At 34.7% G+C, this 21,868-nt stretch overlaps 1 protein-coding gene across 1 annotated transcript in view; it reads left to right on the top strand.

Moving 5' to 3' along the window:
- The first annotated feature begins 557 nt into the window (after positions 1–557).
- LIN7B (lin-7 homolog B, crumbs cell polarity complex component) overlaps positions 558–21,868 on the top strand; it is a 109,659-nt gene continuing 88,348 nt past the window's right edge. Inside the window, exon 1 of the mRNA XM_073656414.1 lies at positions 558–712. Coding sequence (XP_073512515.1) covers positions 676–712 — 37 coding nt within the window. The 5' untranslated portion in view covers positions 558–675. The remainder of the gene's footprint in view (positions 713–21,868) is intronic.

Raw genomic sequence — 21,868 nt, 5'->3', positions numbered from 1 at the left:
ACACTACCAGGCTACTCAGTAATACCGAAATTTGTGCAAATTTGCACAAGCACATTCCCTTTTGTGGAACAGTCCTACAGAAAACAGCATAGTTGGCGGGTGTGCGTATAATTCTAGTCTGCATTTCGGACCCCCGAGAACCATCACCTGGGAATCAGCAGAAGTATACGTCACATTTTGTGGACTCCTAAGATAAAGCCAAGTTCCCGAATGTTCTGGATTATACGATAGCCATTGAAAATTAAGGAAAAAAAAAAAGCTCAATACAAACTATATCATGTACAGTTTGTCATCCACAGCCAACCTAGGGCAGGTTGAGAATTGCAGGAGGGGTTTTTATGATTATTCGAAAACGCTATATTTATGGGAATGGTATATCGTCACCATCTTCCGCTTCGGTGACCTAAAAAAACCCCCACAAAATTATAATTGTATTATCTTTTACATGCGCTGTAGAGCGTTGGAGGAATTATTTGGGCATGTTAGGTGGCATCTGAAAGCTACGCAGCCTGATACACCAGGCACTTGCTTGGTAGCTCAGTGCATGTGCAGAGGAGGATGATATAGTGGCTGTCAGGATGCACACAGCATCTCCAAGGCTTGTGGGCTGTCAGCAGCCTCCTCCTCCTCCTCCACAGCGGGGGAACTCCTGGGCATGTGACTGTTGGAGTTAAGATGGCAGCTCTGTCTGAACCCTTAGGTCTGGAGAGAGGTAATAGACACAATGCATGTTGCATTGCAGGGGCTGGGATCTTGCCTGGAGCAGATGAGTATAGCCAGAGGGAGGGGGAGAGATGAATGAGCTTTGCCTTTATTTCGCCGGCACCTTCCTGCTAATCAGGGAGGTGACTGATTTGCAGAATAACCTTGCACTTACCTTTCATGGCTCCTATTGCTACGATGCCGAATTTTTACGCTGCTCTGAGTCAGAACATATTGTACATGTGGCCTTACAGCCTCTGGTACCAGCATTTAGTAATTACTGCATTACTCACATTAGTCGCCTCCATCCATTCATTCGTCTTTGTAGCCACAATCCACAGCCCTTGCAGGCGGAGGGCAGGGTGAGATGCTAGAGGTAGGACAAGGAGATAACGTACCGCATCAAGTACAACATTTCTGTAATGCAGAAGAGTTATTAGGGGAGCAATGTAATAAATGTCTGAGAAATAGGTGGTTCTGGAACTTCGAGGATAGAATAGATATACATTAAAGAATACAGCAGCCACTGCAAACATTGAACATATTAAATGTAAACTGCATTACTGCCATATAGACTATACTTTCTACAAGAGCCAGGTAGGACAGGGTTAAATCATAGCACTGCAGGTCTTGATTAGATTGACCTGAATAGCTTTGACTAAGAACCAGCGTCTGTGGTCACTAGGTGTGTCAGTCTGCTAGATGTTGAGCAGAATCAAAAGTGCTGCTGGTGCATGACCAGCCAAAATGTGAGCTGTAGCTGAGAGAGATGTGCCAGGTCTCTCTCTCTGAATAGAGACTGCACGGGTTAGCTAGGAAAGCTGGGCAGGCTGTGTGTTGGAGCTGCAGAGAACCTTGTGGAAGCTGCAGACTGTGCAGTGTGAACTGTGCCTGGAGTTGAACACTTCTGTTTGGTGCTAGAAACTGCCGGAGCTCAGGTTGAAGGGGACATGGAGACTGGTAGGATCCTGCCTCTTATTTGAGTAAAGTTTGCTCCTGGAGAAAGGACTGACATATGTGCCCTGCTAAATGAACTGTTTATTAGCTGTGATATCTTTGTGCCTAGAAGAGGCTGTTTTGGGCTTTTGAATCCCTTGGAGTTTTATGAAAACAATAAAATTGCCCACGTTTGGACCAAACCGTATTGACTGTGTGAACATTACCTAATGCCAACCTGAGATCGTGAATCCCTACAATTTATATACTGCATTACTGCCATATAGACTATGCTTATATACTGTATTACTGCCATATAGACTGTACTTATATACTGCATTACTGCCATATAGACTGTACTTATATACTGCATTATTGCCATATAGACTGTACTTATATACTGCATTACTGCCATATAGACTGTACTTATATACTGTATTACTGCCATATAGACTGTACTTATATACTACATTACTGCCATATAGATTATACTTATATACTGCATTATTGCCATATAGACTGTACTTATATACTGCATTACTGCCATATAGACTGTACTTATATACTGTATTACTGCCATATAGACTGTACTTATATACTGCATTATTGCCATATAGACTATACTTAAATACTGCATTACTGCCATATAGACTGTACTTATATACTGTATTACTGCCATATAGACTGTACTTATATACTTCATTACTGCCATATAGACTATACTTATATACTTCATTACTGCCATATAGACTGTACTTATATACAGTGGTGGCCAAAAGTATTGGCACCCCTGCAATTCTGTCAGATAATACTCAGTTTCTTCCTGAAAATGATTGCAATCACAAATTCTTTGGTATTATTATCTTCATTTAATTTGCTTGCAAGGAAAAAACACAAAAGAGAATGAAGCAAAAATCAAATCATTGATCATTTCACACAAAACTCCAAAAATGGGCCAGACAAAAGTATTGGCACCCTCAGCCTAATACTTGGTTGCACAACCTTTAGACAAAATAACTGCGAACAACCGCTTCCGGTAACCATCAATGAGTTTCTTACAATGCTCTGCTGGAATTGTAGACCATTCTTCTTTGGCAAACTGCTCCAGGTCCCTGATATTTGAAGGGTGCCTTCTCCAACTGCCATTTTGAGATCTCTCCACAGGTGTTCTATGGGATTCAGGTCTGGACTCATTGCTGGCCACCTTAGAAGTCTCCAGTGCTTTCTCTCAAACCATTTTATAGTGCTTTTGGAAGTGTGTTTTGGGTCATTGTCCTGCTGGAAGACCCATGACCTCTGAGGGAGACCCAGCTTTCTCACACTGGGCCCTACATTATGCTGCAAAATTTGTTGGTAGTCTTCAGACTTCATAATGCCATGCACACGGTCAAGCAGTCCAGTGCCAGAGGCAGCAAAGCAACCCCAAAACATCAGGGAACCTCCACCATGTTTGACTATAGGGACTTTGTTCTTTTCTTTGAATGCCTCTTTTTTTTTCCTGTACACTCTATGTTGATGCTTTTTCCCAAAAAGCTCTACTTTTGTCTCATCTGACCAGAGAACATTCTTTCAAAACTTTTTAGGCTTTCTCAGGTAAGTTTTAGCAAACTCCAGCCTGGCTTTTTTATGTCTCGGGGTAAGAAGTGGGGTCTTCCTGGGTATCCTACCATACAGTCCCTTTTCATTCAGACGCCGACGGATAGTACGGGTTGACACTGTTGTACCCTCGGACTGCAGGGCAGCTTGAACTTGTTTGGATGTTAGTCGAGGTTCTTTATCCACCATCCGCACAATCTTGCGTTGAAATCTCTCGTCAATTTTTCTTTTCCGTCCACATCTAGGGAGGTTAGCCACAGTGCCATGGGCTTTAAACTTCTTGATGACACTGCGCACGGAAGACACAGGAACATTCAGGTCTTTGGAGATGGACTTGTAGCCTTGAGATTGCTCATGCTTCCTCACAATTTGGTTTCTCAAGTCCTCAGACAGTTCTTTGGTCTTCTTTCTTTTCTCCATGCTCAATGTGGTACACACAAGGACACAGGACAGAGGTTGAGTCAACTTTAATCCATGTTAACTGGCTGCAAGTGTGATTTAGTTATTGCCAACACCTGTTAGGTGCCACAGGTAAGTTACAGGTGCTGTTAATTACACGAATTAGAGAAGCATCACATGATTTTTCAAACAGTGCCAATACTTTTGTCCACCCCCTTTTTTAGGTTTGGTGTGGAATTATATCCAATTTGGCTTTAGGACAATTCTTTTTGTGTTTTTTTCATTGAAGACAAATTAAATGAAGATAATAATACCAAAGAATTTGTGATTGCAATCATTTTCAGGAAGAAACTGAGTATTATCTGACAGAAAAAAAGGCAAATACAATTCTGGGATGTATTAACAGAAGCATACAGTCTAGATCACGTGAAGTCATTATCGGTCTTTACTCCTCTTTGGTCAGACCTCATCTGGAATACTGTGTACAGTTTTGGGCACCACATTTTAAAAAAGACATCGACAAACTGGAGCAAGTTCAGAGAAGAGCGACCAGAATGGTGACTGGTCTGCAAACCATGTCCTATGAGGAACGGTTGCAGGATTTGGGAATGTTTAGCTTGCAAAAAAGAAGACTGAGAGGAGACTTAATAGCTGTCTACAAATATGTCAAGGGCTGTCACATTGTAGAAGGATCATCTTTATTCTCATTTGCACAAGGAAAGATTAGAAGCAATGGGATGAAACTAAATGGGAGGAGACACAGATTAGATATTAGAAAAAACTTTTTGACAGTTAGGGTGATTAATGAGTGGAACAGGCTGCCACGAGAGGTGGTGAGTTCCCCTTCAATGGACGTCTTCAAACAGAGGCTGGACAGACATCTGTCTGAGATGATCTAGTGAATCCTGCTTTGAGCAGGGGGTTGGACCAGATGACCCAGGAGGTCCCTTCCAACTCTACCATTCTATGATTCTATGATTCTATGATTCTAGAATTGCAGGGGTGCCAATACTTTTGACCACCACTGTACTTCATTACTGCCATATAGACTGTACTTATATACTGTATTACTGCCATATAGACTGTACTTACAGTGAAGGAAATAAGTATTTGATCCCTTGCTGTTTTTGTAAGTTTGCCCACTGACAAAGACATGAACAGTCTATAATTTTAAGGGTAGGTTAATTTTAACATTGAGAGATAGACTATCCCAAAAAAAATCAAGAAAATCACATTGTATAAATTAGATAATTTTTTTTGCATTTTGCAGTGAGAAATAAGTATTTGATTCTTCTGGCAAACAACACTTAATACTTGGTGGCAAACCCCTTGTTGGCAAGCACAGCAGTCAGACATTTTTTGTAGTTGATGATGAGGGTTGCGCACATGTCAGGAGGAATTTTGGTCCACTCCTCTTTGCAAATCATATCTAAATCATTAAGATTTTGAGGCTGTCGCTTGGCAACTTGGAGCTTCAACTCCCTCCATAAGTTTTCTATGGGAGTAAGGTCTGGAGACTGGCAAGGCCACTCCATGACCTTACTGTGCTTCTTTTTGAGCCACTCCTTTGTTGCCTTGGCTGTATGTTTTGGGTAATTGTCTTGCTGGAAGATCCAGCTATGACCCATTTTTAATGTCCTGGCGGAGGGAAGGAGGTTGTCACTCAGGATTTTACGCTACATAGCTCCATCCATTTTCCCATTGATGCGGTGAAATATTCCTGTGACCTTAGCAGAGAAACACCCCCAAAACATGTTTCCACCTCCATGCTTGACAGTGGGGATGGTGTTCTTTGTGTCATAGGCTGCATTTCTCTTCCTCCAAACACGGCGAGTTGAGTTAATGTCAAACAGCTAAATTTTTTTCTCATCTGACCACAGCACCTTCTCCCAATAACTGACAGAATCATCCAGGTGTCCATTGGCAAACTTCAGATGGGCCTGCACATGTGCCTTCATGAGCAGGGGGACCTTGCGGGCACTGCAGGATTTTAAACCTTTAAGGCGTAATGTGTTACCAATGGTTTTCTTGGTGACTGTGGTCACAGCTGCCTTGAGATCATTAACAAGTCGTCCCCCCCCCCCCATGTAGTCTTAAGCTGATCTCTCACCTTCCTCATAATCAAGGATACCCCACTAGGTGAGATTTTGCATGGTGCCCCAGATCGATGTCGATTGACAGTCATTTTGTATTTCTTTCATTTTCTTACTATTGCACCAACAGTTGTCTCCTTCTCACCCAGCGTCTTACTTATGATTTTGTAGCCCATTCCATCTTTGTGCAGGTCTATGATCTTGTCCCTGACATCCGTAGATAGCTCTTTGGTCTTGCCCATGTTGTAGAGGTTAGGGTCTGACTGATTAATTAAGTCTGTGGACAGGAGTCTTTTATACAGGTGACTATGTAAGACAGCTGTCTTTAATGCAGGTAACAAGTTGATTAGGAGCGTCTAACTGGTCTGCAGGAGCCAGAACTCATAATGGTTTGTATGGGATCAAATACTTATTTATCACAGCAAAATGCAAAAAAAATTGTCTAATTTATACAATGTGATTTTCTTGATTTTTTTTTATTTGGATAGTCTATCTCTCAATGTTAAAACTAACCTACACTTACAATTATAGACTGTTCATGTCTTTGTCAGTGGGCAAGCTTACAAAAACAGCAAGGGATCAAATAATTATTTCCCCCACTGTATATACCACATTACTGCCATATAGACTGTACTTATATACCGCATTACTGCCATATAGACTTTACTTATATACTGCATTACTGCCATATAGTCTATACTTATATACTACATTACTGCCATATAGATTGTACTTATATACCGCATTACTGCCATTTAGACTGTACTTATATACTGCATTACTGCCATATAGACTATACTTATATACTACATTACCGCCATATAGACTGTACTTATATACTACATTACTGCCATATAGACTGTACTTATATACTACATTACCGCCATATAGACTGTACTTATATACCGCATTACTGCCATATAGACTGTACTTATATACTGCATTACTGCCATATAGACTATACTTACAGTACAGACCAAAAGTTTGGACACACCTTCTCATTTAAAGATTTTTCTGTATTTTCCTGACTATGAAAATTGTACATTCACACTGAAGGCATCAAAACTATGAATTAACACATATGGAATTATATACTTAACAAAAAAGTGTGAAACAACTGAAAATATGTCTTATATTCTAGGTTCTTCAAAGTAGCCACCCCTTTTGCTTTGATGACTGCTTTGCACACTCTTGGCATTCTCTTGATGAGCGTCAAGAGGTAGTCACCGGAAATGGTTTTCACTTCACAGGTGGGCCCTGTCAGGTTTAATAAGTGGGATTTCTTGCCTTATAAATGGGGTTGAGACCATCAGTTGTGTTGTGCAGAAGTCTGGTGGATACACAGCTCATAGTCCTACTGAATAGACTGTTAGAATTTGTATTATGGCAAGAAAAAAGCAGCTAAGTAAAGAAAAACGAGTGGCCATCATTACTTTAAGAAATGAACGTCAGTCAGTCCGAAAAATTGGGAAAACTTTGAAAGTGTCCCCAAGTGCAGTTGCAAAAACCATCAAGCGCTACAAAGAAACTGGCTCACATGAGGACCGCCCCAGGAAAGGAAGACCAAGAGTCACCTCTGCTTCTGAGGATAAGTTTATCCAAGTCACCAGCCTCAGAAATCGCAGGTTAACAGCAGCTCAGATTAGAGACCAGGTCAATGCCACACAGAGTTCTAGCAGCAGACACATCTCTACAACAATTGTTAAGAGGAGACTTTGTGCAGCAGGCCTTCATGGTAAAATAGCTGCTAGGAAGCCACTGCTAAGGACAGGCAACAAGCAGAAGAGGCTTGTTTGGGCTAAAGAACACAAGGAATGGACATTAGACCAGTGGAAATCTGTGCTTTGGTCTGATGAGTCCAAATTTGAGATCTTTGGTTCCAACCACTGTGTCTTTGTGCGACGTAGAAAAGGTGAACGGATGGACTCTACATGCCTGGTTCCCACCGTAAAGCATGGAGGAGGAGGTGTGATGGTGTGGGGGTGCTTTGCTGGTGACACTGTTGGGGATTTATTCAAAATTGAAGGCATACTGAACCAGCATGGCTACCACAGCATCTTGCAGCGGCATGCTATTCCATCCGGTTTGCGTTTAGTTGGACCATCATTTATTTTTCAACAGGACAATGACCCCAAACACACCTCCAGGCTGTGTAAGGGCTATTTGACCAAAAAGGAGAGTGATGGGGTGCTACGCCAGATGACCTGGCCTCCACAGTCACCAGACCTGAACCCAATCGAGATGGTTTGGGGTGAGCTATAAGACATATTTTCAGTTGTTTCACACTTTTTTGTTAAGTATATAATTCCACATGTGTTAATTCATAGTTTTGATGCCTTCAGTGTGAATGTACAATTTTCATAGTCATGAAAATACAGAAAAATCTTTAAATGAGGTGTGTCCAAACTTTTGGTCTGTACTGTATATACTGCGTTACAACCATATACACTGTACTTATAAACTGCATTACTGCCATATAGACTATACTTATATACTGCATTATTGCCATATAGACTATACTTATATACTACATTACTGCCATATAGACTGTACTTATATACTGCATTACTGTCATATAGACTGTACTTATATACTGCATTACTGCCATATAGACTATACTTATATACTGCATTACTGCCATATAGACTGTACTTATATACTACATTACTGCCATATAGACTGTACTTATATACTGCATTATTGCCATATAGACTATACTTATATACTGCATTACTGCCATATAGACTGTACTTATATACTACATTACTGCCATATAGACTGTACTTATATACTGCATTATTGCCATATAGACTATACTTATATACTGCATTACTGTCATATAGACTGTACTTATATACTGCATTACTGCCATATAGACTGTACTTATATACTACATTACTGCCATATAGACTGTACTTATATACTGCATTACTGCCATATAGACTATACTTATATACTGCATTATTGCCATATAGACTATACTTATATACTGCATTACTGCCATATAGACTATGCTTATATACTGTATTACTGCCATATAGACTATACTTATATACTGCATTACTGCCTTATAGACTGTACTTATATACTACATTACTGCCATATAGACTGTACTTATATACTGCATTACTGTCATATAGACTGTACTTATATACTGCATTACTGCCATATAGACTATACTTATATACTGCATTACTGCCATATAGACTGTACTTATATACTGTATTACTGCCATATAGACTGTACTTATATACTGCATTACTGCCATATATGCTGTACTTATATACTGTATTACTGCCATATAGACTGTACTTATATACTGTATTACTGCCATATAGACTGTACTTATATACTGCATTACTGCCATATATGCTGTACTTATATACTGCATTACTGCCATATAGACTATACTTATATACTGCATTATTGCCATATAGACTGTACTTATATACTGCATTACTGCCATATAGACTGTACTTATATACTGTATTACTGCCATATAGACTGTACTTATATACTGCATTACTGCCATATATGCTGTACTTATATACTGTATTACTGCCATATAGACTGTATTTATATACTGCATTACTGCCATATATGCTGTACTTATATACTGCATTATTGCCATATAGACTATACTTATATACTGCATTACTGTCATATAGACTGTACTTATATACTGTATTACTGCCATATAGACTGTATTTATATACTGCATTACTGCCATATATGCTGTACTTATATACTGCATTATTGCCATATAGACTATACTTATATACTGCATTACTGTCATATAGACAATACTTATATACTGCATTACTGCCTTATAGACTATACTTATATACTGCATTACTGTCATATAGACTATACTTATATACTGCATTACTACCATATAGACTGTACTTATATACCGCATTACTGCCATATAGACTGTACTTATATACTGCATTACTGCCATATAGACTGTACTTATATACCGCATTACTGCCATATAGACTATACTTATATACTGCATTATTGCCATATAGACTATACTTATATACTGCATTATTGCCATATAGACTGTACTTATATACTGTATTACTGCCATATAGACTATACTTATATACTGCATTACTGCCATATAGACTGTACTTATATACTGCATTACTGCCATATAGACTGTACTTATATACCGCATTACTGCCATATAGACTATACTTATATACTGCATTATTGCCATATAGACTATACTTATATACTGCATTATTGCCATATAGACTGTACTTATATACTGTATTACTGCCATATAGACTATACTTATATACTGCATTACTGCCATATAGACTGTACTTATATACTGTATTACTGCCATATAGACTATACTTATATACTGCATTATTGCCATATAGACTATACTTATATACTGCATTATTGCCATATAGACTGTACTTATATACTGTATTACTGCCATATATGCTGTATTTATATACTGCATTATTGCCATATAGACTATACTTATATACTGCATTATTGCCATATAGACTATACGTATATACTGCATTACTGCCATATAGACTGTACTTATATACTGCATTACTGTCATATAGACTATACTTATATACTGCATTATTGCCATATAGACTATACTTATATACTGCTGTACTGCCATATAGACTATACTTATATACTGCATTACTGCCATATAGACTATACTTATGTTCTGCATTACTGCCATATAGACTGTACTTATATACTGCATTACTGCCATATATGCTGTACTTATATACTGTATTACTGCCATATAGACTGTACTTATATACTGTATTACTGCCATATAGACTGTACTTATATACTGTATTACTGCCATATATGCTGTACTTATATACTGTATTACTGCCATATATGCTGTATTTATATACTGCATTACTGCCATATAGACTATACTTATATACTGCATTACTGCCATATAGACTATACTTATATACTGCATTACTGTCATATAGACTGTACTTATATACTGCATTACTGCCATATATGCTGTACTTATATACTGTATTACTGCCATATAGACTATACTTATATACTGCATTATTGCCATATAGACTATACTTATATACTGCATTACTGCCATATATACTGTACTTATATACTGCATTACTGCCATACAGACTGTACTTATATACTGCATTACTGCCATATAGACTATACTTATATACTGCATTATTGCCATATAGACTATACTTATATACTGCATTATTGCCATATAGACTATACTTATATAATGCATTACTGCCATATATGCTGTATTTATATACTGCATTACTGCCATATAGACTATACTTATATACTGCATTACTGCCATATAGACTATACTTATATACTGCATTACTGTCATATAGACTGTACTTATATACTGCATTACTGCCATATATGCTGTACTTATATACTGTATTACTGCCATATAGACTATACTTATATACTGCATTATTGCCATATAGACTATACTTATATACTGCATTACTGCCATATATACTGTACTTATATACTGCATTACTGCCATACAGACTGTACTTATATACTGCATTACTGCCATATAGACTATACTTATATACTGCATTATTGCCATATAGACTATACTTATATACTGCATTATTGCCATATAGACTATACTTATATAATGCATTACTGCCATATAGACTATACTTATATACTGCATTACTGCCATATAGACTATACTTATATACCGCAGTACTGCCATATAGACTATACTTATATACCGCAGTACTGCCATATAGACTATACTTATATACTGCATTACTGCCATATAGACTGTACTTATATACTGCATTACTGCCATATAGACTATACTTATATACTGCAGTGCTGCCATATAGACTGTACTTATATACTGCATTATTGCCATATAGACTGTACTTATATACTGCATTATTGCCATATAGACTGTACTTATATACTGCATTACTGCAATATAGACTATACTTATATACTGCATTATTGCCATATAGACTATACTTATATACTGCATTATTGCCATATAGACTGTACTTATATACTGTATTATTGCCATATAGACTATACTTATATACTGCATTACTGCCATATAGACTGTACTTATATACTGCATTATTGCCATATAGACTATACTTATATACTGCATTATTGCCATATAGACTATACTTATATACTGCATTACTGCCATATAGACTATACTTATATACTGCATTACTGCCATATAGACTGTACTTATATACTGCATTACTGCCATATAGACTATACTTATATACTGCAGTACTGCCATATAGACTGTACTTATATACTGCATTACTGTCATATAGACTGTACTTATATACTGCATTACTGCCATATAGACTGTATTTATATACTGCATTACTGCCATATATACTGTACTTATATACTGCATTACTGCCATACAGACTGTACTTATATACTGTATTACTGCCATATAGACTGTACTTATATACTGCAGTACTGCCATATAGACTGTACTTATATACTGCATTACTGCCATGTAGACTATACTTATATACTGCATTACTGTCATATAGACTATACTTATATACTGCATTATTGCCATATAGACTGTACTTATATACTGTATTACTGCCATATAGACTGTAATTATATGCTGCATTACTGCCATATAGACTGTACTTATATACTGTATTACTGCCATATAGACTATACTTATATACTGCATTACTGCCATATAGACTGTACTTATATACTGCATTACTGCCATATAGACTATACTTATATACTGCATTATTTCCATATAGACTATACTTATATACTGCATTACTGCCATATAGACTGTACTTATATACTGTATTACTGCCATATAGACTGTACTTATATACTGCATTACTGCCATATAGACTTTACTTATATACTGCATTACTGCCATATAGACTGTACTTATATACTGCATTACTGCCATATAGACTGTACTTTTATACTGCATTACTGCCATATATGCTGTACTTATATACTGCATTGTTGCCATATAGACTATACTTATATACTGCATTACTGCCATATAGACTATACTTATATACCGCAGTACTGCCATATAGACTGTACTTATATACTGCATTACTGCCATATAGACTGTACTTATATACTGCATTATTGCCATATAGACTATACTTATATACTGCATTACTGTCATATAGACTATACTTATATACTGCATTACTGCCATATAGACTTTACTTATATACTGCATTATTGCCATATAAACTATACTTATATACTGCATTACTGCCATATAGACTGTACTTATATACTGCATTATTGCCATATAGACTGTACTTATATACTGCATTACTGCCATATAGACTATACTTATATACTGCATTATTGCCATATAGACTGTACTTATATACTGCATTACTGCCTCATATGCTGTACTTATATACTGTATTACTGCCATATAGACTATACTTATATACTGCATTATTGCCATATAGACTATACTTATATACTGCATTACTGTCATATAGACTTTACTTATATACTGCATTACTGCCATATATGCTGTACTTATATACTGTATTACTGCCATATAGACTATACTTATATACTGCATTACTGCCATATAGACTGTACTTATATACTGCATTATTGCCATATAGACTGTACTTATATACTGCATTATTGCCATATAGACTGTACTTATATACTGCATTACTGCAATATAGACTATACTTATATACTGCATTATTGCCATATAGACTATACTTATATACTGCATTATTGCCATATAGACTATACTTATATACTGCATTATTGCCATATAGACTGTACTTATATACTGCATTATTGCCATATAGACTATACTTATATACTGCATTACTGCCATGTAGACTATACTTATATACTGCATTACTGCCATATAGACTGTACTTATATACTGCATTACTGCCATATAGACTGCATTTATATACTGCATTACTGCCATATATACTGTACTTATATACTGCATTAGTGCCATACAGACTGTACTTATATACTGTATTACTGCCATATAGACTATACTTATATACTGCATTACTGCCATGTAGACTATACTTATATACTGCATTACTGCCATATAGACTGTACTTATATACTGCATTATTGCCATATAGACTATACTTATATACTGCATTACTGCCATATAGACTATACTTATATACTGCAGTACTGCCATATAGACTGTACTTATATACTGCATTACTGCCATATAGACTGTACTTATATACTGCATTACTGCCATATAGACTGTATTTATATACTGCATTACTGCCATATATACTGTACTTATATACTGCATTACTGCCATACAGACTATACTTATATACTGCAGTACTGCCATATAGACTGTACTTATATACTGCATTACTGCCATGTAGACTATACTTATATACTGCATTACTGTCATATAGACTATACTTATATACTGCATTATTGCCATATAGACTGTACTTATATACTGTATTACTGCCATATAGACTGTACTTATATACTGCATTACTGCCATATAGACTGTACTTATATACTGTATTACTGCCATATAGACTATACTTATATACTGCATTACTGCCATATAGACTGTACTTATATACTGCCATATAGACTATACTTATATACTGCATTATTTCCATATAGACTATACTTATATACTGCATTACTGCCATATAGACTGTACTTATATACTGTATTACTGCCATATAGACTGTACTTATATACTGCATTACTGCCATATAGACTTTACTAATATACTGCATTACTGCCATATAGACTGTACTTATATACTGCATTACTGCCATATAGACTGTACTTATATACTGTATTACTGCCATATAGACTGTACTTATATACTGCATTACTGCCATATAGACTTTACTAATATACTGCATTACTGCCATATAGACTGTACTTATATACTGCATTACTGCCATATAGACTGTACTTATATACTGCATTACTGCCATATATGCTGTACTTATATACTGCATTGTTGCCATATAGACTATACTTATATACTGCATTACTGCCATATAGACTATACTTATATACCGCAGTACTGCCATATAGACTATACTTATATACTGCATTATTGCCATATAGACTATACTTATATACTGCATTACTGCCATATAGACTATACTTATATACTGCATTACTGCCTCATATGCTGTACTTATATACTGTATTACTGCCATATAGACTATACTTATATACTGCATTATTGCCATATAGACTATACTTATATACTGCATTACTGTCATATAGACTTTACTTATATACTGCATTACTGCCATATATGCTGTACTTATATACTGTATTACTGCCATATAGACTATACTTATATACTGCATTACTGCCATATAGACTATACTTATATACTGCATTATTTCCATATTGACTATACTTATATACTGCATTACTGCCATATATGCTGTACTTATATACTGTATTACTGCCATATAGACTGTACTTATATACTGCATTACTGCCATATAGACTATACTTATATACTGCATTACTGCCATGTAGACTGTACTTATATACTGCATTACTGCCATGTAGACTGTACTTATATACTGCAGTACTGCCATATAGACTATACTTATATACTGCATTACTGCCATATAGACTGTACTTATATACGGTATTACTGCCATATAGACTGTACTTATATACTGCATTACTGCCATATATGCTGTACTTATATACTGTATTACTGCCATATAGACTGTATTTATATACTGCATTACTGCCATATATGCTGTACTTATATACTGCATTATTGCCATATAGACTATACTAATATAATGCATTACTGCCTCATATGCTGTACTTATATACTGTATTACTGCCATATAGACTATACTTATATACTGCATTATTGCCATATAGACTATACTTATATACTGCATTACTGTCATATAGACTTTACTTATATACTGCATTACTGCCATATATGCTGTACTTATATACTGTATTACTGCCATATAGACTATACTTATATACTGCATTACTGCCATATAGACTATACTTATATACTGCATTATTTCCATATTGACTATACTTATATACTGCATTACTGCCATATATGCTGTACTTATATACTGTATTACTGCCATATAGACTGTATTTATATACTGCATTACTGCCATATAGACTGTACTTATATACTGCATTACTGCCATATAGACTATACTTATATACTGCATTACTGCCATGTAGACTGTACTTATATACTGCAGTACTGCCATATAGACTATACTTATATACTGCATTACTGCCATATAGACTGTACTTATATACGGTATTACTGCCATATAGACTGTACTTATATACTGCATTACTGCCATATATGCTGTACTTATATACTGTATTACTGCCATATAGACTGTATTTATATACTGCATTACTGCCATATATGCTGTACTTATATACTGCATTATTGCCATATAGACTATACTTATATACTGCATTATTGCCATATAGACTATACTTATATACTGCATTACTGTCATATAGACTGTACTTATATACTGTATTACTGCCATATAGACTGTATTTATATACTGCATTACTGCCATATATGCTGTACTTATATACTGCATTATTGCCATATAGACTATACTTATATACTGCATTACTGTCATATAGACTATACTTATATACTGCATTACTGCCTTATAGACTATACTTATATACTGCATTACTGTCATTTAGACTATACTTATATACTGCATTACTGCCATATAGACTGTACTTATATACCGCATTACTGCCATAAAGACTGTACTTATATACTGCATTACTGCCATATAGACTATACTTATATACTGCATTACTGCCATGTAGACTGTACTTATATACTGCAGTACTGCCATATAGACTATAATTATATACTGCATTACTGCCATATAGACTGTACTTATATACGGTATTACTGCCATATAGACTGTACTTATATACTGCATTACTGCCATATATGCTGTACTTATATACTGTATTACTGCCATATAGACTGTATTTATATACTGCATTACTGCCATATATGCTGTACTTATATACTGCATTATTGCCATATAGACTATACTTATATACTGCATTATTGCCATATAGACTATACTTATATACTGCATTACTGTCATATAGACTGTACTTATATACTGTATTACTGCCATATAGACTGTATTTATATACTGCATTACTGCCATATATGCTGTACTTATATACTGCATTATTGCCATATAGACTATACTTATATACTGCATTACTGTCATATAGACTATACTTATATACTGCATTATTGCCATATAGACTATACTTATATACTCCATTACTGTCATATAGACTATACTTATATACTGCATTACTGCCTTATAGACTGTACTTATATACTCCATTACTGTCATATAGACTATACTTATATACTGCATTATTGCCATATAGACTATACTTATATACTCCATTACTGTCATATAGACTATACTTATATACTGCAGTACTGCCATATAGACTATACTTATATACTGCATTACTGCCATATAGACTATACTTATATACTGCATTACTGCCATATAGACTGTGCATATATACTGTATTACTGCCATATAGACTGTACTCATATACTGCATTATTGCCATATAGACTATACTTATATACTGCATTACTGCCATATAGACTATACTTATAAACTACATTATTGCCATATAGACTATACTTATATACTGCATTATTGCCATATAGGCTGTACTTATATACTGCATTATTGCCATATAGACTATACTTATGTACTGCATTACTGCCATATAGACTATACTTATATACTGCATTACTGCCATTTATGCTGTACTTATATACGGCATTATTGCCATATAGACTGTACTTATATACTGCATTATTGCCATATAGACTATACTTATATACTGCATTACTGCCATATAGACTGTACTTATATACTGCATTATTGCCATATAGACTGTACTTATATACCGCATTACTGCCATATAGACTGTACTTATATACTGCATTATTGCCATATAGACTGTACTTATATACTGCATTACTCCCATATAGACTGTACTTATATACTGCATTATTGCCATATAGACTATACTTATATACTGCATTACTGCCATATAGACTATACTTATATACTGCATTACTGCCATTTATGCTGTACTTATATACTGTATTACAGCCATAAAGACTGTACTTATATACTGCATTATTGCCATATAGACTGTGCTTATGTACTGCATTACTGCCATATAGACTATACTTATATACTGCATTACTGCCATATAGACTATACTTATATACTGCATTATTGCCATATAGACTGTACTTATATGCTGCATTACTGCCATATAGACTGTATTTATGTACTGCATTACTGCCATATAGACTATACTTATATACTGCATTACTGCCATATAGACTATACTTATATACTGCCATACAGACTGTATTTATGTACTGCATTACTGCCATATAGACTATACTTATATACTGCATTATTGCCATATAGACTATACTTATATACTGCATTAGTGCCATATAGACTGTATTTATGTACTGCATTACTGCCATATAGACTATACTTATATACTGCATTACTGCCATATAGACTATACTTATATACTGCATTATTGCCATATAGACTATACTTATATACTGCAATACTGCCATATAGACTATACTTATATACTGCAGTACTGCCATATAGACTATACTTATATACTGCATTACTGCCATATAGACTATACTTATATACTGCATTATTGCCGTATAGACTGTAATTATATGCTGCATTACTGCCATATAGACTGTATTTATGTACTGCGTTACTGCCATATAGACTATACTTATATACTGCATTATTGCCATATAGACTGTACTTATATGCTGCATTACTGCCATATAGACTATACTTATATACTGCATTATTGCCATATAGACTGTACTTATATACTGCATTATTGCCATATAGACTATACTTATATACTGCATTACTACCATATAGACTATACTTATATACTGCATTACTGCCATATAGACTGTATTTATATACTGCATTATTGCCATATAGACTATACTTATATACTGCATTACTGCCATATAGACTGTACTTATATACTGCATTACTGCCATATAGACTATACTTATATACTACATTATTGCCATATAGACTGTACTGATATATTGTGCATTATTGCCATATAGACTGTACTTATATACTGCATTATTGCCATATACACTGTACTTATATACTGTATTACTGCCATATAGACTGTACTTATATACTGCATTATTGCCATATAGACTATACTTATATACTGCATTACTGCCATATAGACTATACTTATATACTGCATTATTGCCATATAGACTATACTTATATACTGCATTACTGCCATACAGACTGTATTTATGTACTGCATTATTGCCATATAGACTATACTTATATACTGTATTACTGTCATATAGACTGTACTTATATACTGCATTACTGCCATATAGACTGTATTTATGTACTGCATTACTGCCATATAGACTATACTTATATACTGCATTACTGCCATATAGACTATACTTATATACTGCATTATTGCCATATAGACTATACTTATATACTGCATTACTGCCATACAGACTGTATTTATGTACTGCATTATTGCCATATAGACTATACTTATATACTGTATTACTGTCATATAGACTGTACTTATATACTGCATTACTGCCATACAGACTGTATTTATGTACTGCATTACTGCCATATAGACTATACTTATATATTGCATTATTGCCATATAGACTATACTTATATACTGCATTACTGCCATACAGACTGTATTTATGTACTGCATTATTGCCATATAGACTATACTTATATACTGTATTACTGCCATATAGACTGTACTTATATACTGCATTACTGCCATATAAACTGTATTTATGTACTGCATTACTGCCATATAGACTATACTTATATACTGCATTACTGCCATAAAGACTATACTTATATACTGCATTATTGCCATATAGACTATACTTATATACTGCATTACTGCCATACAGACTGTATTTATGTACTGCATTATTGCCATATAGACTATACTTATATACTGTATTACTGCCATATAGACTGTACTTATATACTGCAGTACTGCCATATGGACTATACTTATATACTGCATTACTGCCATATAGACTGTATTTATGTACTGCATTACTGCCATATAGACTATACTTATATACTGCATTACTGCCATATAGACTATACTTATATACTGCATTATTGCCATATAGACTATACTTATATACTGGCTTACTGCCATATAGACTATACTTATATACTGCATTACTGACATATAGACTGTACTTATATACTGCATTACTGCCATATAGACTATACTTATATACTGCAGTACTGCCATATAGACTGTACTTATATACTGCATTACTGCCATATAGACTGTACTTATATACTGCATTACTACCATATAGACTGTATTTATATACTGCATTACTGCCATATATACTGCATTACTGCCATACAGACTGTACTTATATACTGTATTACTGCCATATAGACTGTACTTATATACCGCAGTACTGCCATATAGACTATACTTATATACTGCATTATTGCCATATAGACTATACTTATATACTGCATTACTGTCATATAGACTATACTTGTATACTGCATTACTGCCATATAGACTGTACTTATATACTGTATTACTGCCATATAGACTGTACTTATATACTGCATTACTGCCATATATGCTGTACTTATATACTGTATTACTGCCATATAGACTATACTTATATACTGCATTACTACCATATAGACTGTTTTTATATACTGCATTACTGCCATATATACTGTACTTATATACTGCATTACTGCCATACAGACTGTACTTATATACTGTATTACTGCCATATAGACTATACTTATATACTGCAGTACTGCCATATAGACTGTACTTATATACTGCATTACTGCCATATAGACTATACTTATATACTGTATTACTGCCATATAGACTGTACTTATATACTGCATTATTGCCATATAGACTGTACTTATATACTGCATTACTGCAATATAGACTGTACTTATATACTGCATTATTGCCATATATACTGTACTTATATACTGCATTATTGCCATATAGACTGTACTTATATACTGCATTACTGCCATATAGACTGTACTTATATACTGCATTATTGCCATATAGACTATACTTATATGCTGCATTATTGCCATATAGACTGTACTTATATGCTGCATTATTGCCATATAGACTGTACTTATATACTGCATTACTGAAATATAGACTATACTTATATACTGCATTACTGCCATATAGACTATACTTATATGCTGCATTATTGCCATATAGACTATACTTATATACTGCATTACTGCCATATAGACTGTACTTATATACTGCATTATTGCCATATAGACTATACTTATATGCTGCATTATTGCCATATAGACTGTACTTATATACTGCATTACTGAAATATAGACTATACTTATATACTGCATTACTGCCATATAGACTGTACTTATATACTGCATTACTGCCATATAGACTATACTTATATACTGTATTACTGCCATATAGACTATACTTATATACTGCATTATTGCCATATAGACTGTACTTATATACTGCATTACTGCCATATAGACTGTACTTATATACTGCATTACTGCCATATAGACTGTACTTATATACTGCATTACTGCAATATAGACTATACTTATATACTGCATTACTGCCATATAGACTGTACTTATATACTGCATTACTGCCATATAGACTATACTTATATACTGCATTATTGCCATATAGACTATACTTATATGCTGCATTATTGCCATATAGACTGTACTTATATACTGCATTACTGAAATATAGACTATACTTATGTACTGCATTACTGCCATATAGACTATACTTATATACTGCATTATTGCCATACAGACTATACTTATATGCTGCATTATTGCCATATAGACTGTACTTATATACTGCATTACTGAAATATAGACTATACTTATATACTGCATTACTGCC

The sequence above is a fragment of the Phyllobates terribilis genome, unplaced genomic scaffold (genome assembly GCF_046119375.1).
Source record: "Phyllobates terribilis strain yellow unplaced genomic scaffold, ASM4611937v1 Scaffold_12__6_contigs__length_324123572, whole genome shotgun sequence".
Taxonomy (NCBI): Eukaryota; Metazoa; Chordata; class Amphibia; order Anura; family Dendrobatidae; genus Phyllobates; species Phyllobates terribilis.
Note: the sequence above shows the minus strand (reverse complement) of the source record. Positions and strands in the feature narration are given on the sequence as shown.